General features: G+C 36.4%; 1 protein-coding gene across 1 annotated transcript in view; it reads right to left on the reverse strand.

The window, feature by feature from the left end:
• The window catches only part of PLG (plasminogen), a 35,173-nt gene extending 12,569 nt beyond the window's left edge, over positions 1-22,604 (reverse strand). Inside the window, exons 1-13 of the mRNA XM_039358270.1 lie at positions 22,460-22,604; positions 19,837-19,972; positions 18,789-18,895; positions 16,096-16,210; positions 14,345-14,484; positions 12,396-12,516; positions 11,448-11,566; positions 10,299-10,458; positions 5,757-5,887; positions 4,978-5,176; positions 3,831-3,976; positions 1,441-1,589; positions 68-161 (exon numbers count right to left, since the gene is read on the reverse strand). Of these exons, the coding sequence (XP_039214204.1) occupies positions 68-161; positions 1,441-1,589; positions 3,831-3,976; positions 4,978-5,176; positions 5,757-5,887; positions 10,299-10,458; positions 11,448-11,566; positions 12,396-12,516; positions 14,345-14,484; positions 16,096-16,210; positions 18,789-18,895; positions 19,837-19,972; positions 22,460-22,508 (1,666 nt within the window). The 5' untranslated portion in view covers positions 22,509-22,604. The remainder of the gene's footprint in view (positions 1-67; positions 162-1,440; positions 1,590-3,830; positions 3,977-4,977; positions 5,177-5,756; positions 5,888-10,298; positions 10,459-11,447; positions 11,567-12,395; positions 12,517-14,344; positions 14,485-16,095; positions 16,211-18,788; positions 18,896-19,836; positions 19,973-22,459) is intronic.
• Positions 22,605-23,108: the final 504 nt, after the last annotated feature.

Genomic DNA, 23,108 nt, shown 5'->3' on the forward strand with positions numbered 1-23,108 from the left:
TTGTTTCTCATTAAACAAGGATTTCTCACCCTCAGAATAATAACGCACTTATGAATAATGTACTTACAGCACTGTGGAACATCACAATATTCCCAGCCTTTATTTTTATCTGTTGTATAGCACCAAGGACCATTTGTATCACCATCAGGATTTCTGCAATACTGTAAAGAAATAAAGTAATATTAATAAGACTGGAATACATTTAGCCTCACTAGTTTAAAAAACTCAGCCAAAGTAAATGTTGGCATAATAAAATGAATATAGTTATGGGAACATGAGGTGAAATAGTAGTCATTTATTTATATATAGTACCGACATGATATTGCCTTGCCCAAAAATCATGGTCTGTCATTCAAGAGTGAGCCCTTTTGCTACCTTCTGTTTCTCCTATCACAAACACAAATCTTTACACTTCTTTTAGTAGCCTTAACAATAATTCAATAACCTCCACTGTGTCCGAGTTTTGCATTATGTCATTTTCAATCAGGTTGGCTCAGGAATTCTGGGAGTTGAAGTCCACGAGTCATAAAAGAGCCAAGGTTGCCTACCCATGGTCTAGTGGTTAAAGCACCAGGCTAGAAACTAGGAGACTGTGAGTTCTACTCCTGCCTTAAGCATGAAAGTTGGCTGGATGACTTTGGGCCAATCTCTCAGCCCCGGGATCTTCAAACTTGTCAGCTTTAAGACTTGTGGACTTCAACTCCCAGAATTCTGGGAGCTGAAGTCCACAAGTCTTAAAGCTGACAAGTTTGGAGACCCCTGTATCAGCCCAATCCACCTCACAGGCTTGTTGTGATAGGAAAAATAGGAGGAAGGAGCATTGGATATGTTAGCCACCTTGAATTATTTATAAAAAACAATAAAGGCAGGATAAAAAATATTTAAAAACATACATTGTAATAAGTGATTTCAATTTACTACAATGTCGTGTTTTTTAATTAAATAAATTTTAGAGCAAGATATAGAATATTGATAGAGGAGAAGGGAAGGATAGAAATAACAGGGGGAAAAAGAAGAAATCATGTCCAAGAACAAGAGATATTGATGGGGAAAGGACACTTTTATAATTCTTGTCACAAACCTGAACATAAACTTGTCTGATAATATTGTTATTATTATAGTTGGTCACACTCAGCTGTTTAGATGGAATTTGGCAATTGTATCTGCTTATCAATGCTGGTGGTATGCAGCAGATATTTTGGGATTGTATACAAGGTGTCTATTATTATTGGTACTATCTTTGCTTTCTTTCTTTTGCCATAGTCCTTCTACTTCTATTTACAGGTCTTTGTATTTTGTGATTTTTCTCCAGTTCTTTCTCTTCTCTTTTCCCTTCTCCAGGTACTACCATGTCCATTATTCAGGATTTTTTTTTTTGTCTTTCTTATTGACAATTGTTAAGTCAAGGATCTGATTCTTGTCGTCGCCAATGGTACTTACATTTTTCTCCAGTCCTGACCTTGGGTGAGTCTCTGGTGTGAAAGAAGTATGTTCATGAGGGACCTGTGATTGCCATTCTTGGCAGGTCCTACCACTCTCTGTGGTTGCAATATGTCCACGATAGTCTCTACCACTTCCAACCCTACAGTCTTTAAAGAGGGGAAAAGGATGAATTAGAATTTGCTATCTGTATATAGGATACAGATTTATTTCAGCACAGGTTGAATAGCTATTTCCTTTTATGAGAAATTCTGGGAGCTGCCATTGTATGCCATTAGAGTTATTAATGAAAAGTCCTCGGGGCTCTCTTGCAGATGTTTCTTTACCCAACTTAGGTAACATCATCAGTGCTAGTAATGAGTGCAGTTTGCTGTCAAGAAACTGCCAAAGAAGCCAACAGAAAACAGCCCAACCAAAGAATTTCTAAGACCACCCCTCCAACATTGACAGGGCAAGCCACCAGAATATAAACTGACAGCATGCTGCACACCTTACTTCCACTGATGATATTATTACCTAGATTGGGTAATAAAATATCTGCAAGAAAACAAGCAAGCCCAAAGAGCACCACGTCAATCCTGACCTACAAATATTCTCCTTTATTAGAGTTGTTAATTTTACCAATGGCTATGGCCTGAAATAGCAACATTTGGGCTATTTGAAGAGAACAGTGAGGGCAAGACTTTTCATGTTGCAAGAAGTGAAGCCCAGATTACTTCTGAATGTTTTAGTTTCTGACATTCTCTGGACTGTAACCCCAAAGGGCCTTAAAAGCAATTCAACATTCATGTGGTAAATGCTGGATTTAAGGTGAAAGGGCCCAACTTTTACAGGCCTTTCTGATAGGACTGCAGGGATGGCTTATCTGAAGAAAAAGGGGAATGAATAATTTTACCGTCTCAGAAATGAGAATTAAGAATCACCTGAGGTTTATGAGTAGAAACAAAAGGAATAGATGAAATAAAGCAAAATAGATTGAAATGAAATAGGAAAGAAGGAAGACTCAGAACAGGATTTACCATATATTCCGGCGTATAAGACGACTGGGCGTATAAGACGACCCCCAACTTTTGAGAAGATTTTCAGGCTTTAGAAAGTCATCTTATATGCCAGAAAATACAGTACGATACTGAATTTCTGTTTATAGATGAGCACAATAGGAGCTCCTTTGCTGCTAGAAAGCTTTGTCCTGTTAGTGCTTATTTCTGTAAAAAAAATAGGGCTGACCACTAGGGGGCAGATTGGTTTTAAATTCAGAGAACAGCTACCGTATATTCCTGCGTATAAGACGACCCCTGACCTTTGAGAAGATTTTCAGGCTTTAGAAAGTCGTCTTATACACCGGAATAATCTGGGATGGTCACTGGGACCAGAGGTTTAGTCTTTTGAGCTTTTGGACTTATGGAGAGCCCATCCTCAGGGAACTTCTCTCTAGCAGTGTGTGTGCTTTGGGCTATTTTGTGTGTGGTATTTAAATGGTACCTCGTTATGTATGGCCTTTTAGTTGTCAGAACTCAGAATAATCTTATTGTGGATTATCAGTGAGTCTCAATCTTTGGTACATGTAGAAACGTGGAACTTCAAAATATTTTCAGCAGGATACATAGTAATCAATGAAATATTGTGCTACGCAGATGGAATAAATGACTACTATAATAGTGGAATGCCTATTAAAACAAATTTCCTTCTCAGAAATTTTTTTTCTTTTTATTTCTGCTCTGGTAACTCCATGATTCTTTGACAGAATCGTTGATGACATTTCAGTATGAAACCTGAGCACCAATGTTATATGTGATGACTCAAAAAACTGACCACCAAGTTCAATGAAACTTACATTCAAGTAAGTAAATGTATATATTCAGTCCTATATCTATTTATCTTGAAATAAGTTTCTCAGATGAGCTTAATTATCTAATTGTCCCTGAAAATTCATCAAAATGGAGTATGACTTCTATTGAAGTACAGACAAAGATTAAACAAAGTTTGGAAGGAAATATTGATGTTAAGAATAAAATATGGAGTCATGGTAAAATCCCCAAAGCTGCCCGTTCCTAAAAAAAAAAAAAAAAAAAAAAAAAAATCAAAATTAAGTGAGGGGAGAGGTAGGAAATAGCCAGATCTCTCAGAACTCTTAAGTCCTAAAATCTGCTCCTCTGCTCTTATGCATAATTTTTTCAGAAATAATTATCTGAAAAATTAATAGAACATATAGAAAGAACAATGAACGTGGCTATGGATTGCTAATGGTCTCTTTAAAATCTCATGGCTTGAGGTGGAGTTATCTCCAGCCACTGAGCCTCTCTTCTCTGCATTGAAAACAGTGTCATTCACAGTTTAAGATTAGCTTTTGCCTGGTTGTTTGTAATCTAGGAGAAGAGGAGAAGTCATACCAATGTTTAGTGTCAATGTCTGCGAAGTTTCCGGTTTAGCACACTTCTGTAGATTGCAGTAGTCCCACCTTGTCTCAGGATCAGTAGTATAACACCAGGGTGCTTTGTCACCATCAGGGTTTCGGCAATAGTTCCTTCTCAAGTCCCTATTAATAAATGCATAAAGTGAGTTAAATGTTATGTTATAGAGCAGAGAAGGGCAACTTGGGGATGGAAGTCCATCATGAATATTTCTTGGGATGCTGAGAATATCCATAGACAAAGAATGAATTATGTTTAGAAAGCCATCTCTCATTATCTCAAAACAATATTCTACAAGTTCTGGTTCTTTGCCATCTAATACTTGTTTATATCTTTATAATAGTCATATTAAATATTTCTGTCAATCGTAGAGGCAAAAAGTTTTTTCCTATCAAATTTTCAGATAAAACTGCCAACAAATCTCCATGTTCAGATAGATGTGCGGCTTCACCTTTGTTCCATATTGTTCCCTTTTTCTTAAGTATTACGTAGTTATAAAAAATATATAGAACACTATCTCATCACCCTGCAGGTTTTATCATACCCAAGTTTGTTGTTTTTCAGTTGCTATGTCATGTCGGACTTTTTGTGGTCCCATGGACCTTAGCACACTAGGTCACCCTATCTTCCACTATCTCCCCAGGTTTGCCCAAATTCATGTTCATTGCATCAATGTCATATTTAACCATCTCCCCCTCTGCCATCCTCTTCCTTTTGCCTTCAATCCTTCCCAACATCAGGGTCTTTTCCAATGAGTCTTTTCTTCTCATTTTGGGCCAAAGTATTTGAGCTTTGTGCTTGATCACACTCACAAGAAGTCCCGTTCTATCCAAAGTGAAGTGGAAGAACAATCAAGAAGAATCAAGTCCTTCCTCTCTGTAGATAGGGCTGGAGTATCTCTGAGATGCTGGCTGCCCAAGTGCACAGCATGACTACTCATGGAAAGGATCTCTAATGGATCTCTCCACATGGAGATCAGCTACATATTGAGATCACTTGGAGAAAGGAGAAACAGTTCATTGCGCCTGTTGTGTATTACCCAAACAACGCTATTTTGTCCCCAGGGGAATTTTGACATTGAATGGCCAGCACACACAACAGATAACGAACACTTCAAGAAACCTACGCATCTGGGAATGCAGATGGTGTCTTAGAGTGACGATGGGGCCGCATAGAAATCCATGCTTGGCATTTTTTCCCCGTGATAGTCACTGCTGCAGTACCCCGATAATTTGAGCCAGTGTCATAATAGCAATCATCAACCTGTTGAGGTTCCTGTTCAGGTATTTGGGGAGGTATTTGGGGAGGAACAGCAGGGACAGCAGCTACATTAAAGAAAAAAAGCAGAAATAAAAGCAACTTGTGGGAAATTATAGTATCTTCTTTATTTCCAAAAGCTTTATTATCAATGTCCCATTCTCACATAATTGTATAGTAAAAACAGAGCAAGCCTTTCTATTTTTGTTATAGATCGGTGACAATATATTATTTATTTGCTAATATGTAGTCAATTCTGTTTTACAAGTGTGTAGTAGTTGCAAGCCACTATCCAAAATATTTTAATCAGAAGAAAATTCTTCTCACAGTCCTCTGACTAATTTTAGAAATAGCTGGCTATTTCTAAAATTAGAAGACTTCTATCAAAATTTCGAACCGATCCTGTAATTTTATGTAAATAAGTACTAATATGAAATAGATATAAGCATAACAACATCTGCATTTAAAACATGCTGAATTCATTTAAATCATATTGAATTCACTCAACTTGCCCAGTCTATTTCTATTGCCTATTTCTCAACTTTATTTTAGTTTTGCACCTTTACTTTCCTAGAGTTTTGTTTAAAAGTTCAAAACATTTTAGTTACTTCGACCCTTTCTCAATTACACAAATATAAATATTCTTACCAGTAACTGTGACGACATCATCACACTGAGTAGCAATGTTGCAGTATTCCCATCGAGTATTTGGATCAGTTGTATAGCACCAAGGCTTAGTCTCTCCATCAGGGTTTCTACAATAGTTTTTTTCTAAACCTCTGAAATCAAATGTGCATAAAAGCAAGAAATGTTTAAGGGGACAAGAGAGAGGTAAACATTATTATAACATGAAGTCTGAGTTACTAACTTGAAAACAAGTATTGAATAAAGCAAAAGTCTCCATTAAGTTTCAGATTTTAATTTGATTCTGCACCCATTTTTAATGCAATGGTTGGGTTCATAACAAGGATTTTTCAATGAGAGTTTGTTAAGGAAGCCATAGGGGGCTGCTCAATGTACAATTGTTATTTGTTAGAAATTTTTCCACAGTCTGTCCCCCTTTATGGGACATCCTTCCTTTGGAGATTAGAATGGCCCCAATCTTGTTAGCTTTTCATAAGGCTCTAAAAAATTTGTGTTCCCATTCCTGAGGCACTGAATGTGTTATGGGGACCATTTCCTGGCTGTATTACTAACTGACAAAATAGCCTGGCTGCTATGTATATTTATTTTGGATGCTTCTATTAGTTTTTTTCTTTTTATTGTTTTAAAATATTTTTTAATATTTTTATTGTATTTTTTTTAATTGTAAGCCCACCAGAGTCATTATCTATGATGGGCATTTATAGAATTGAATGAATTAATGAATGACTAATGATATGTCATGATTGAAAGATGCATGCATCAAACTAAGCCAACAAGAAATAAATAAATAAGCCATGAAGATAGCAATATTTATTACTAAAAGGAAAGTTTGGAAAGTTAGAAACAGAACTACAAAAAACTCCACAGAAAAAGATTTTGAAAAGAGAAATGGAAATAATAAAACATAAACTAAATCTGTTGGACTCAGAAAAACTGGCAGAACAGACAAAGAGAACAAAACAAAACTTCTTTGAAAATGCCAATAAAACAGGAAGATGATTAGCTTATAAACTTAAAAAACAGAAAGAGAAGAAAATAATACATAACTTAATAGATGGAAAAGGTTGTCTACAATTCAGAAATGAAGAAATATAAAAGATAATTAAGGAATACTATAAGGAATTGTCTGATAAAGAGGAGACTTCAAGAGAGAGAACTGTTCAATATCTAGAAGAAAGTAAACTTCCAAAAATTCCAGAGACATTTAAAACTATGTTAGAAGAAAGGATCACAATGATGGAGATATCAGAGGCTATAAAAAAAATGGGAAAACACTGGGCCTTGCGGAGCTCTATAAAAATTTACAAGACATATTAAGCGAACCGCTGAAAGATGTTTTTAATGGACTTTTGTTAGATGCTAAGCTTCCAACTACATGGATAGAAGCAAATATTACTTTAATAACAAAAGAAGACTCAGATTTGATGTATGTTAAGAACTATAGACCGATCTCATTACTTAATGTGGATTATAAAATTTTTACTTCAATAATGGCAGAGAGATTGAAAAAATACCTAGTTGAATTTATACATCCAGATCAAAACGGCTTTTTACCAAAGAGACAAATCAAAAACAACTTAAGAATGGATGTATTAGACTACTATGAACTACATCCAGGGAAACAATTAGCATTAATATTCTTAGACGCCCAAAAGCATTTGACAACATTTCCTGGCAATTTATGATTCAGCAATTACAAATAATGGACTTTGGAAAGAACTTTATAAATATGATAAAAGTAATATATAGCAACCAGACAGCAAAAGTGATTGTGAATGAAGATTGTACTGAGAGCTTTGAAATAAGAAAAGGCACGAGGCAAGGATGTCCACTATCCCCACTATTATTTATTTTCACTCTGGAAGTTTTAAATAGAAGGATTAGATAAGACACAGAAATTAAAGGACTGAAGATAAAAGATGAAACATACAAGTTACAAGCATTTGCTGATGATCTAGTATTTATTCTAGAAGAACCTTTAGAGATGATTCCTAAACTGTGGGGAAAGATAGAACAGTATGGAGAAATGGCGGGATTAAAAATAAATAAAGAAAAAACTAAGGTAATAGTTAAGAATCTCACAGATAAACATAAAAAGCAAATGCCAGAGAAAATAGAGGTACAGATGGTGAAAAAGTTAAATATTTAGGCATATATTTTTCGGCCAAATGTTCATCAATAAAAGAAGATAACTATACAAAATTATTGAAACAAATAAAGCTGGACTTGGAAAGATGGAAGAATCTGCAATTGTCAATATTAGACAAGAATTGCTACAGTTAAAATGAATGTATTGCCGAAGATTTTATTTTTGTTTCAAACAATTCCGATAAAACTTGAGAAAAAATTCTTTCAAGATTTAAACTCATTAGTTTTGAATTTTGTTTGGCAGCGGGAGAAAGCTATAATTAAGATGAAAACATTACAAGATGCTAAGAAAAATGGAGGATTTGGGTTGCCGGAATGGGCGTTGTATTATCAAGCATCTGTTTTAACATGGGTGAAAGAATGGATAATGCTTAGAAATAAAAGGTTGTTATATTTAGAGGGGCATGACCTACAATTGGGATTGCACGCCTTTCTATGGTATGGAAAAAATAGAGCTCATAAGTATTTCCAAAACCACTATATAAGAAATGCCTTGTTAACAGTATGGGAAAAAATTAAAGCTAAAATATACTTAAAAATTCCAGGGTGGCTATCAATGATGGAGGCATTTGTACATCTGAACTTGGTAGACTTTGAAAAAATATGGGCATATAGAGATATTCTAAATATTTATAGGAATTTAAAATCTAAACAATAACTGGAAAATCAGGGGATCAACCTGTCATGGTGGGCACATTTACAAATGCAAAATAGATATGAAAAAAAACATGAAAATGTATGGATTTTATAAAGATCAGACTGTATTTGATAAAGTTTTGTTAACCTCAGATGAGAAATTAATTAAGAAAATGTACAATTTTTTGTTAATTTTGGAAATGGAAAGTGAACAAGTTAAAGAAACAATAATAAGATAGGCAAAAAACTATGGCCACAATGTAGAATTAGAAAAGTGGCAAAAACTATGGGAGAGAAATTATATATTAACAATATAAAATGTTTTATAGATGGCACTTGCCACCAGCAAGATTAGCAAAAATATTTTAAAATATGTCAGATAGATGCTGTCAATGTAAGCACAACTCAGGCATATACTATCACATTTGGTGGACATGTGGCAAAGCAAAGGCCTATTGGAAAAAGATACATGCTTAGTTAGAAAAAGTACTAGGTGAACATCTGATTTTAAACCTGAACTTTTCTTACTAGGTATAATGCCTGAAAAGATTAACAAGCAAAGTCTATATTTGATTTTACACGTCACTACAGCAGCGGGAATAATCTTTGCGCAATATTGGAAGGAAGAAAGACTACCACCAGAGGAAGAAATAATCAGAAAAATATTGGAATGCGCAGATGGACAGATTAACTATGAGACTGAAAGACAAAAAGGATATAGATTACTACCAAACTTGGGACTTATTTTATTGTTGGTTAGAGGAAAGATTGAAGGATTAGGAATTGAATATGTATTAGCATAACTGATCCCAGATAGCTTGTTGGTTGAAAAATTAACATATGTATGTAAAAAAAAAATTTAATAAAAAAAATAAAATAAAAATAAATAAGCCATGTTGTAGCATGGCACAATATGGAACTACTTATTATTTGAAAGATGCTAAGTAAGACTATGTCCCTTAAACAGATTTGGGCAGCATTAGCTTCGTAGACCAAGCCTTCCCCAAATTAAGGTCAATGTGAAGCCTTCCTTCAGACGAACTTGACCCTTGACTATATCAACAAATCCATTTGGGGTATTTTTAGCAACACTAAAATCATGAACTCCTTCCAGTATTTGGGAGGATGGAAGAGAAAGGGGAGACACTTTGGGATTTCTTAGTGGTTTTCCATCCAAATACTAAGCAGGTCAAGCCTACTTAGCTTTTATGAGACCTACCACCTCTAAATGAATTCAGCTCCAATACTTACAATAATCAGCTAGCACCAACTGGAAGCCTTCAGTATGAGGAAAGCCAATTCGTTTTTAAGATGCCTAAAACAAGTAGCATACTATTTGGCAGTTATAGTATCTCTGCCAAGTTCTGAGGTAGCAGTATGAACCTGATATTGAATTTTGAACAGAATTCTCTGGCTGTTTAACTCACGAACCTTCACCCTCATCCTACACCCGATATTTGCCACTATTGCAGAATGCAGTATCGCAGGTTAACTCACTGCTCACAGTCAGCAGTTTCATCCTGACTGGCTCAAGGTTGACTCAGCCTTCCATCCTTCTGAGGTCGGTAAAACGAGGACCCAAATTGCTGGGGGCAATATGCTGACTCTGTAAACTGCTTAGAGAGGGCTGTAAAGCACTGTGAAGTGGTATATTGCTATTGTTATCTGAGAAGCAAAATAACTGTACTATTGTTTGTTTCTAGATGCCTTGCCCTTTTCTTTACTGTAGCAACAAAGTGATGACAGAGTTGTTTAACATACTTGCAAGGGTAGTTTTCTGGACTTCTTGCATGGGCATGAGGTTCTTGGGATGCCCATGATTGACAGGTTTTTCCTGTTTCGGTCACTCCTACATTTCCTCGATAATCTTCTCCATTTCCTACAAGGCACTGTTGGCCTGTAATAGCTGGCGGAGGTGTAGCTATATTTGCAAAGATAATGCAAAATAAATCAGCACCTTCAGACTCTGTATGCTAAAAATTGCAAGGCCCTGGCAATCCAGAGGTGAAAAGCCAAAAAAGCTACTGCGTATGAAAAAAAAATCACATAGTTCTCATTTAGTGACTGCCTCATTTAGTGACCATTTGCACTTACCACAGTGATAAAGAAAGTAACTTTGTGAACAATCCTTGGACCTTTTCAGGTTTGTAAAGCAAAGGAAAGCTGTAGAAAATCCTAAGCAGTTTCACTTAGCAGTTTCACAATTGCTGATCCCAATTGTTGTTACTAAATGAGGACTACTTTGAAAATATAGACATATAGAATATATATGCTATCTAGACAAATAGAATATATGTGCTATTTTCTTAAAAGCCACTTGTGTATATGTTTTACATTTATAAAAGAGAGATCACAGAATATCAAGATGCATTGAATTGGAATGCATAGATTATAGCATAAAATAATAAAGCTCAAGCTACATGCTATATTGTGATACCTTAATTAAAATATAGCTAATAGCCATCTGTTAAAGTGAATATTCAATAATAGTTTGCCTGTTATCAAAATATTTATTATTAGATTAATATTTCACTTGAACTAAGCTACAATCCTGGTGATTTGACGGTTATATGACTTAATATCTGTTCATATTTCTGTGAGAGTGAGAAAAAAATAACCCACATGTGGTGCCCACTATAAATCTGCTTGGGAACTTACTTTTATTTTCCAAATTATATTTTTCCACCTGAGCAGCATTAACGATGCCTTTTTTGAAACTGGTTGAGTTGGTCAGTTATGTGAGGCTCGACACTCAATTTATCCCATTTTAAAAAGCTACAGCCAATTTTATAAGATTAAAAGGAATCCCCCCCCCAAACTCTCCTACTTGAATTAAAACATTGTTTTCTCCACAGAATTGTTACTATATTGTGATTATTGCAGGTCAGTAATTACATAAATGATACTTACCGCACCGTGGAATATTACAGAATTCCCAGCGTTTTGTCAGGAGGGAGGTGAAACACCAAGGACGTGGCTCACCATCAGGATTACGGCAGTAGTTTGATATCAAATTCTTTTCTGGGAATCTGAATATTGGATGAAAAGGTAGAAATGTCTTCCTAACCATTTCTTGACAGGTTGGGGTTGAACCCAATGGTATTTCAATTTAAACCCAATGGTGTTTCAATGTTGACAGAATGGTGTTCACCCAATATCATGTATTCCTGTATTCCTCTTCCACAGTACCACATTCTATGATCTCAAATTTCTTTCTGTTAATCTCTCTAGTTCAGAGATTACTCAGAGCAGATTTGATGTGTGGGAAATAAAAGCAGAGGAGGAAAAAGGAAAAACTCCCTTTGAATCCTCAGAATTTCCTTTTGATGTAGCCCAATATCACCTCAGAAAACTATGTAAATGTGAGTGTTGGGGAGTATGCGTGTGTGTGTCAAAATCCAAGACAGTAAGGCTAGTGTGACTGAATGCATCCATGGTAATGTGTAAAAGGGGACAATGACTTTTATTTTATTTACACCTAGCATCTTGACTTTTTTTAACCATCTGCCCTCTGGGCAGATATCTCTGCATGTTAAATTACATTATTTCTGTTCACATATCTAAGCTAAAAAAAAAAAAAGCAACCAAAAACTTATTTATTAGATGCCAAAACCTTTAGTTACGATAGAGATGAAAAAATGCTACTTTCAGTGACCCTTAATGAAATTTGGAGTAAAAGACTTTCCAGTCAACCAGGTGTGCTGCTTAATACATTACATTAAAAAATAATGTATGCTGTTATTTTCCTTTTCAAGGACAACAGTTACCTGAAATGATTTGTTTCCCACACACACTTTCACTTTTCCCTATATATCACTGATAAGGGTCCATGAGTGAAACTGAGGCTGGTAGACTTACTTTGAAGGAATGTACCCGTGAGCATGGGGCTCTTGTGAAGCCCAAGCCTGGCACGTGAGCCCAGATTCCGTGGTGGAAGCTTTGCCTCTATAGTTTTCCCCACTGCAGTGCATACACTTCTCTGTAAGGATAAATATCCGTGAGTCAAGCAGGTTTATCCTACTAGATTATTTTTTTTTCCTGCCCTCTGGATAGTAGGAATCATGATGCCCAAGTGTTCTTCTGTCTGAAATGGGATCTGTTATCTAGGTTGCTCAGCGATCACATTTCTCATTTTATAAGGAATCGAGAATGGTCTTGAAATTGCTTTGAGCTAAGTCAATCTAAACAAAAAATATACATTAATCTTTTCATTTTGTCTTTCTAGATGGTTAATTTACGCTACTGGTGAGAGCCAGTTTGGTGTAATGTGAACGCATTGGGTAAGGTTAGAAACCAAGAGGTTGTGAATTCTAGGCCTTACACGCAAACACACTTATTGACAATGTGTTTTGATTTATGGAATGATTTTTCTTGTTTTTATCTTAAGGGAATCACATTTGGGGTGATCAGATTTGGGGTGATAGACAATTTTTCTCTGCTAATTTATTTATTGTTTTATTTTTTTCATGCGCTAAATCTCAAGGGACCATGATAATCTTTAGCACCTTGCAGGCATGGCATGATGATTTGCCAAATCCTTAAAAGATATTATAATAGGACAAATGGTGAGCTTTTCTCCAGTGTATTACAAAGTTTATAGGACACTGTTCACAGAATTTCTCACTTTGCTCAGTGCTTTGCAAACTTCTGCCTAAATTTGGCATCTGTGTAGACATGCATTGATGTAAATGGACCAAATGGTGCCTAGAGGGAATGCACTGAAATAAAGTTCATATCCATCATACAATACTTTCGTCTTTTAAAAAAAGGAGGCATTTACAAACAAAAGAACATCAAACTATTGACTAATAGCTTAAACATAACAATAACTTTTAAATATAACATTTGAATCATCCTAGGTTTCAACTCCTGTTAGTTGTAAATGTTTTAAAATATTACCATTTTCATTATTATCAAACTATTTCTATTTATGAAATGCTATTGTTAGAGAAGTTACATGATCCTCAAGAATAAGTCTATTGCAATTTAATATAACCTGTTCTATACTATGAAACATACATAGGTTAATTAGATTTAAGTAATTATCATTCCACCTTGATCACTTCAATGATACTGTTAGAATTATGTTCACACTTTATTTTATTTGAAATAGAAAATAAACATTTATTTTCTTTGTGATCCTGGTTAGTGACCATAAAAAAGAATGAAATAACATCATGTCTAATGGGCACTTACTACTACTACTACTACTACTACTACTACTACTACTACTACTACTACTACTACTACTACTACTACTACTCTACTACTACTACTACTACTAAGTTGGAAGGGACCCTGGAAGTCTTCTAGTCCAACCCCCTACTCAGGCAGGAAGCCCTATACCATGTCAGACAAATGGTTGTTCTGTCTCTTCTTAAAAACCTCCAGTGTTGGAGCATTCAGCACTTCTGGAGGCAGGTTGTTGTTCCACTGGTTAATTGTTCTATTCAGTTATCGGTTGTTAAATAAATGACTAGCATTATTTCACGTTCTCTCTTATACTTGAATAAGAAAGTGCTACTCCAATGTTTACTTTTTTCTTAAATATTTTTTCTAAATATTGCACAGCAGACATGTCAAACTTGCGACGTCACGTGATGTCACGTGACGTATCGGAGCTTTTTCTCCATTGCCAGCAATGGGGTGGGCGTGGTTTCCTCATGATGCATGTGGCCCACGGGCCGGCAGTTTGACACCCTTGTTGTACAGTGTATAGGTTGTCTACCTATACATCATGAAAAAGAACAATACTTTGCATTCAAAATTTTCTCGAGGAACTAAAATTCCATTGTGTGCAATTCTACCTTCGCATTCAGGAATGTTGCAAAAATCAAATCTGGTTTCAGGATCTGTTGTATAGCACCAAGGACCGTTCTCATCATGATCCGGATTTCTGCAGTAGTTTTCTTCTAATGAAGCATTAGGGTGAAGAAACGGTGTATAACTAATAAAAACAAAAGACAAGACTATTGTTACATAAGTCATACTTTTTTTTCTTAGAGATTCAAAAGATTGAGTTATATTAGATAACCTTGTGACTCATTTAATCATCCTTTGGGAGAAAGGTAGTGAAGTCTGATTTGACCAGAATGAACATTAATTTGTTTTATGGCATTGCTATTGCTTTGCTTTGAAAACTAAAGAAGAAAACATCAGTTTATTAAAGAAGAAAGACCTAAACAGATTAACAGAATGATCACAGGAAGGCAAAAAAGCAGCCAGAGTGGGGCAACTTCTGACTTCCTGTGGGCTTCCCCATTGATTTTTCTTGGGGGAAGCTGACAGAGAGCATTATAAATCATGATCATACGACCCCAGAAATGCTGCAATGGCTACACCTTTCCAAATAAAACTGATGTGAATGTGGCGTTTCAATTTCACTGGAGTAAATAGGTGCTAGATTTTTTACACATTCTGTGAATAATATTAGGGTTAGACAAAGAAATGTTAACAGGATACAGTCAATAAGTATTTAACTTGTTAAGGCTTCCAGTACTCTAAACAGGAGAGGACACTAGAGTTGAAGTTGCTCACTTTTTCCCCATCCCAACTGGGGGAAAGGAGGGGAGAGTTTTAAGGGAAAAATAGCTGCTTCTCTTTGGAGACTGCACATACGTAACAACATTTATTTCTTGCTTATACTATTGCTTTCATCAATATTCTACATACCGTAGGTAACTGCAGCATGCTACCTCGGGAATTCTGAGAGTTGAAGTCCACACATCTTAAATTTGCCAAGTTTGAAAAGCACTAAATTATACCATATACCATTGTTGATATATCTCTCCAATTGTCCTCCAAGTCAAACTTCAGTAAGTACTGTCTTGCAACTTTTAACTACTTGGAACAATGTCATTTAACAACAGCAACAACCTCAACAGCAACAACACGCTCATCCACTGTATGACGTTCTCCTGCCAATGATTCAGGAATGGTTTTAGCTTTTTTTCAAGATCAGAAAGAATTGGCCAGAAGCCATTGCTCACTATGATAATTTTGTAATAAGTGAATAAGAGAGCGATAATAAAAAAAAAGTATTTTAAAAGGTATTGAACATGTACTAATTCAAAACTTTTGGGGACAGTTTAAAAAAACATTAACAGCTACTTCATACAGCTGGAGTTCAGATATATCAGCATTTAATTATATTTTCTGCAGCATGTGGGAATAGAGAGAACTCAATGGAAATTCTAGCTGAGGCAAACTAATATGCTTCACTGTATTCTATGCACTTCCAGAAAACTGCCTGTTCAGTAAACCTGCTCTTATTAATGGGACAAGAAAGCAAAACCTAGAGTCGCCTCAGCGAGACGGGTGGCTTAGAAGCTTAATTTCAAAATATTTTTTTAAAATCTCTATTCAGAAGGGCCTGTTGAATTCAATATAGCTAGTTCCTTTCAGGTAAGCGAGCAGAAGATTGCAGCCTTAGCCATTGGCTCATTTTTGCTGAATTGTGCTATACGCATTTCCTACAAAAATTCAGGTCAAATCATTCTAAATTCATATGGCTATAGAAAATCGAAGGCCGTTTTACTTTGATAGGAAAAGGTCATACTTGGGTCTATGTGGACTGTTCGCGGTCCATTTCTGACATAGTACACCATTCTGTGTTTTTGATTCAGTTCCTCTGTAGTTCACTCCATTTCCAATTCTGCATTCCAGGAGATACACTGAAAGAAAATGTGGTTATTAAAAATCGCTATTGTTATCACTGAGCACCCTTCCACCAAAGAAAAATTATTGTTTACAGATGGACTTCCACCCAGGTGTGATCAGGTTAAACACTTTAATATGTGGCTTTCACGTTCAGTTTAATTAGGCAATCACAACCTGAGATCATGGAATTGCAAACCCTGGATTACAAGCAAATGTTTAACAAACTTAATTTAAAAGGTAAAGATTCTCTCAAGCTGAGCTTGGTTTGTAAGGACCACATGGCTACAACATGGAAGAAGTATGTCATTACCTTCTTTGCTTTTTTTTTTTTAATTTGCCAATCGAAATTGCAATCCAGAGATTTTCTGGTGGTCTCCCATCTAAATGCTAGACCTAATGCTGGTTAGCTTTTTTTTCAGCTCCGCCAAGGTTGGTTAGCATCTACCTCTAGCTATGGGTAGAAGTAAAGATTCTCTCAAGCTGAGCTTGGTTTGTAAGGACCACATGGCTACAATATGGAAGAAGTATGTCATTACCTTCTTTGCTTTTTTTTTTTTTTAAAATTTGCCAATCGAGATTGCAATCCAGAGATTTTCTGGTAGTCTCCCATCTAAATGCTGGACCTAATACTGGTTAGCTTTTTTTCTGCCAAGGTTGGCTAGCATCTACCTCTAGCATCTACCTCTAGCTACCCAGATGGGTATTTTAATTATGATAATTCAGGGGGAATGCAATGTGAAATTGGTGACTAGAGAATAATTACATTAAACCAGTTTTAATATTAATTCAACATAAATGTAAATCAAACCAGATTTAGGTTATTTTTTTTAATGCTCTGATTTCCTGATGCTCATTCTCTGAGCACAGAATAGAAAATTGAGCTGAGCAACAAATAAGTGATTATCCAAATGAAATGAAGGGCTGCTTTAATCACAACATTGGTGACTACATCAGCTTTCTCTTTCCAATTACAAATATAGTAAGGGACATATAGGACACCAAGAAAAACAAACATATAGAGAGTGACTGTCAATTTTGATCAAGAGGACCATTTCGTCCTCTGTTGTAGCCTCCTATGCTCCTTAAAACTAATTCATGGAGTATCCAATTTCACAAAATAGTATTGGACTAGGGCAGGGGTAGGCAACCCAAAACACTCAAAGAGCCACTTGGACCCGTTTCCCACCAAAAACAAAACACTGGGAGCCGCAAAACCCTTTTGATATCTAAAATGAAGATAACACTGCATATATCCTTTCTAACCTTTATTATAGGTGTGTGTATGTGTATGTGTGTGTGTGTATGTGTATATGTATATACACACACACACACACACACACACACACACACACACACACATACACATTAAAAATAAAAGTAAAAATATGACTCTTGGGAATATCCATACTATTAAAACAATGATCACCAAGAGAATGCTTTAAGAGAATAAAATTACATACACACACAGGTAAAAAAAGGATATATGCAGTGTTATCTTCATTTTAGATGTCAAAAGGGTCTCTCCCTCCCTCTCTATCTGCCCTTGGTCTGCCACTCCTCTTCCCCCACTCTCTCTCTCCCTCTCTCTCTCTTTCTCTCTCTCTCTTTCTCCCCCCCTCCTATCTGCTGCTCACCTGGCAAGCTTCAAGCTGTTGTCCAACAACCTCCGGGGTAGGCAACCTCGTCTCTTTTATGACTCATGGACTTCAACTCCCAGAATTCCTGAGTCAGCCTAGCTGGGCTAGCTAGCTCTCTCCTGCCCTTCCTGCTTCCTGCTTCCTTCAGAGACGCAGCAAAGGGAGGAGCTCCGCCCAGAAAGCTTTTCAGCTCCTCGGAGAACACTGTGAGTGCACTCTCTTTTACACATACACACACACACACAACACACACAAAACACACACACACAGAGACACACACACACACACACACACAGAGAAGCAGGGAAGTGCAATTGCCTCTCTCTGTCTCTGTCTCTCTCTGCAAAGGCAGAGGAGGCTGGGAGCCACAGGGGAAGGCTCAAAGAGCCGCATGCGGCTCCGGAGCCGCAGGTTGCCGACCTGTGGACTAGGGTGAGACACCAAAAAAGAGGGGGCAAACAATGTCATTTTGTTGGCAGTCAGACATCACTGAACAAAACTACAGGTAGCCCTTGACTTACAACCCAGCCCAGAATTTATGTTGCTAATTTATGTTGTGGAAAGGGCAGAAAAGAGGGACCTGTGCATGTGGATCAGTCAGAAACCCCATCAACATCTTGCATTCATCCATGACGATCTTATAATGTGTTCTGCATTTTTCAACTTACATGGGCTACTGATGGGTAAATCTTACATGGCTACTGATTGGTTTGTATATAGCTGGGCTTTGAAACAACTGCAGATAAACAATTTCTTGCTTGGTTCCATGTTTTACCATATCACAACTAATACCGTGAATTGAATCACCTTATAGTCTTTTCTCCTGAAGTCAAGATTCCCTGGACATCACCTGCAAAATTCATACTACCCCAACTAACAATTCTTCCAAATTTCATGAATCGTTATGTCGCATAAGGAACTGCAAAAGGCATAATATCAAAAAGTGTACACTTACTTCGTTTTTCAAAGAGAATGGCCCCTGCCTTTCTGAGCACAGCCGCTGTTTTAGAATTGTCGCCCAGCGTAATGCATTGCTGCTCTTTCGCTGTAAATAGAAATGCCCTGTGGAAAGGGCAGAGAAGAGAGACGCTGTCACTTTTAAGTGTTGGTTAGCATTTTATTTAGAAGCATAATTTGCCCAGTTTGGAGGCACATTCCAACTTACCATAAAAATAACAGAAATAAAATACACGAAAAGCAAAAGAATGTCGTAACACCGCAGCATTAAACCTAACCTAGATCAAATAAACTGTAAAGGGTCTCCTCTTCTTCTGTATCCCTTATACCTTCACTAAATCTACTTGGAAATCTAGATTTGGAGCAGAGGAAGAATTGCTAAGGAGCAAAAGAATCTCCTCCTTTTGCTGGCTCAAGCTGTGATGGAGGAGATAGTTGGATCCAATCCTAATGGAGTAGCAGATTAAATGCCAATACTTAATGCATAATTCTGAGGATTCATTTACTAATTTTTACTAAAGCGGCACCTGAAAAAGAAGAGCCATATTTAAAAAGTCATGAGATTGTTATTATGTCAAAACATAGTTGCATGGTGGTATCTACTACCAGAAACCAATCACAATTCAATACAAAAATCACAAGGGTCCTTAATACATTTACAACCATTCATTTAGTAACCACTCAAAGGTACACCAGCACTGAAAAAAGTGACTTATGACTGTTTTTCACACTTAGGACCATTGCAGCATCTGCATGATCATGTGATCAAAATTCAGCTGCTTGGCAACTGACATGTATTTATGACGGTTGCAGAGTCCCAGAAACATGAGATCCTTTTTTGCGGCCTTTTGACCAGCAAAGTCAATGGGGAAGACCGATTCATTTAACAGCCATGTTACTAACTAAACAACTATGGCAATAAAGGTCGTAAAATGGGGCAAAACTCACTTAACAAGTATCATTTGTCTCTAAGGGAGATTTCAGATAATCAGCAACAATCAAAACATTCGAGCAACTTTCATAAAATGCGGAAATACTATGATTACCTGCAGGTAAATGCTGTTTCAGTTTCACATTTCAAACCACAAAATGTTTTAGTTAAAGTTCTATAGGTGATGGATTCTTGACTAATGATCCAAGCACCATCTGTCCTTACATAATCATCCAGAATATCTCCTTGAACTGAAAGGAAAAAAAAAAGGGAGACGAGTTGAGATAGTAAAAACACCAAACACATACTTTTCACCAGATGACAAGCTTCCTTCTTCTACATGCAGGGAGGTATATATACCAGATTGTAAAGTCTGCAGATTGCCTGAATATGTAAGAATTACATTAGTGCAGAGGGTTAAATTAACAGTCGGGAAAAACTTTATTTATTCCAGTGGCGAAAGAAATTTCACCGAAAGTTATTATATGGTGATCTGAGTAGCAGAATAAGAGTGCTTGTGAGAGGGTGACATTCCTGGAACTGGAATCATGGCCCCAGAAGAAGAATAACAGGCCAGCAGATGAACATATGATTCCCCCAAGCAAGAGATGATAAATATGCAAACGGAATGACAATTCCTAGGTTTCTTATGAAAATGACAGAGTTAGGACTACAGTGAATGGAATGATTACGGCAAAGGAAGGCCCTGAGATTATGCCCCATTTTTCTGTAGTACTTGATATGGAACCCTTCTAAACAATTCTGCTGGTTTTATAAGTGTGTCTATTGAGATAAACTCACTACCAGGGAAGCGCCCAGTTAGATAAAAAATAATTGCCTCGGGTACCAAATAAGTGTATGTATATTTGCGAGAGAAATAATGCCAGCACACCGTTTCTTTCTTGTTTAGTTTTGGTTTAACTCGCCTTTATTATTTTTATAAATAATTCAAAGTGGTGAACATACCAACACTCTTTCCTCCTCCTATTTCCCTCACAAAAAAACAACAAAAAACCTGCAAGGTGAGTTGGGCTGAGAGTGAATGACAGGCCCAAAGTCCCCCAGCCCCTTTCATGCTTAAGGCAGTACTAGAACTCCCAGTGTCCTGTTTTCTAGCATGGTGCCTTAACCACTGGACCAAACTGGCTCTCTTCTTGAGTTCCTTGCACTTCCTTATGTAGTTATTTCTGTCTTTTGAAGAAGCAACAGTATTTAGATGCCGTCTCTTCTGAAAGCCAGCTGCTGCCTCAGGTGAAGTGAGGGGCATTCTATCTCCTTTACAAGAGTCTTGATAATCTTCACTTTCCAGACCAGGAGATAAAATGGGGAAGAGACCGCAAACCATCTTTTTCAAGGCAGTGCCTCAAAGTTGTGCCATCATCAGGCTCATTGCTAACTTTTTGTCCCAAGAGCACTTTCATAAAGTTATTCAAGGGGAAAAGTAGAGATTGTGAGATTCTGAGTCCTAGTATGCAATTGTTTGTTTCACTGTTAAGTGTACTTTGCAAAATCAAGTCCTTTCTCCGCTGGTTTGATTTTGGCTACATTTTAAGCAATGTCTCCAGTAAACCTTATGCAATTGCAAACTGTTGAGCCATTGTTGAGCCAAATAAAAAGTCACCTTAGGGAAATCAATATTTGTTTTGTTTCTACCTTTCTTCTCTGGTGGAACTCTGTTATGAATGATATGTCTTAGGCATTTTCTATTTAAGCAGAAGGCCTAGGTCTTAATAGGCTTAGAAGAGCAAAACTGTTGTTTATTTCCAGCCTCCAGGATCCTCCTTATCCATTCCTGTTGCTAATGGACTTCAGCACCTGATACTGTAGTGAATTGGTAATTGGAAACTATTGATAGGGGAGAGAAAAAAACCTAAGTGATAGAAACCTTGTCCATCTGGAATATTTAACAATCTGCTAAATAAAGTCAAAACACAATGATGGTGACTTGAAAATTATCGTATAATGGAAGTTCTAGCTTCTTTCTGGTTTAGGATGAAGAACGGCTCTAATGGCCATTAAAATAGCTGCTGAATTACTGTAGTCACATGTTCCTGCTGTCAGCTTTGTTGTATTCAAAAGCATTTTAAGTCTCTTTTAAGAAAGTATTGTCTAGCTAGAAAACTTACCTAGAACTTGTTTGTAATACGAAACATACCTACTTGCGTTTTTTGACAAAAGATGGAGTTGCCCCACCATTAATTAAATCTAGCCTGTAATCTGCCTGCCCAGTAACATTATTTTTAAACAACTCAGAGACATGTAGAGGAAAAGAAGAAGAATATAATCCAAGAGTAATAAATATTAATAGAAGATGCAATACGATATATGATATTACATTTTCATAGACAATATGATACGTATGCTCACTTTATATGAATGGTTCCTAGATTACTGAACATTACATAGCATACAGGACACAATTTGCAAAATTTTAGGTACATAAAATCTCACATCTCATTTTACATTAAATTGGGCAGTCAGTCGGTTTCTCTTAGTACCATTAGTTCCTGGGACTGTAAAACATTTAGCAAAATTAGATCTCATTGTAATGTAAGATTTTAGAAATAGAAATGCAATTATTTAGTATTTTATATATAAAGTTAGTAACATCAAGCATTCATCCAGTGTATGCCCATTCAAACTTCCAAGGTCAAGTCCAACATTCATTAAATATGATAATATTTCTGAGAGTTCTATTACCTCAATTCTTCTGAAAAGCAGCAAAAAAAGAAACATACCTGTGTAGAGAAAGAAAACTAATCCAAAAATATATTTGCAGCACTCCATTTTGGTACAGGCAAGTTGTGTGCTGAGAGCTGTGTGTGTCTGCGGACAAAGTTTTATTGACTTAGTTTAGTTAGACAAGCCTCAAGCAAAGGGGATTAGCCAAATTGGGTTAAATATTCTCTCAGTACTTTGGTCCTCTCTTGTCTGGATGAAATGTTCAAACATTACCTTGAATTCATGATCTTACAAAATAATATCTAAATGTTTGAATTGATGAAACAGAAAGGTAGATATTTCCCTAGATTTATTATTTTGAAATTCTCCTTTACTTAATCAGAAATGAAGTATTATTAAGAAATATAGGTAGATAAACAGACAGACAGACTGGATAGTATAGTATAGTATAGGATAGGATAGGATAGTATAGGACAGGACAGATAGAGTGGGAGAGAAGGAGAGCAGAGGAATTGCTCCAGCCAATACTCAAGAATATTGTCATCGGGTAAAACATAAGGTAGGAATCTGGTATTTGGGGTATTTGTAGTGTTACATTCAGTTCCTAGTACAGAAAAGATTAAATCATGATTATTAACCATTGTTGAAATTCTTCCTTTAAGAAAGCCTATGTATTCCCATAGCATCTTTTTGACTAAACATACA

This window comes from Crotalus tigris, unplaced genomic scaffold (assembly GCF_016545835.1).
Source record: "Crotalus tigris isolate CLP2741 ecotype Arizona unplaced genomic scaffold, ASM1654583v1 scf7180000019007.31208882:3723066, whole genome shotgun sequence".
Classification (NCBI taxonomy): Eukaryota; Metazoa; Chordata; class Lepidosauria; order Squamata; family Viperidae; genus Crotalus; species Crotalus tigris.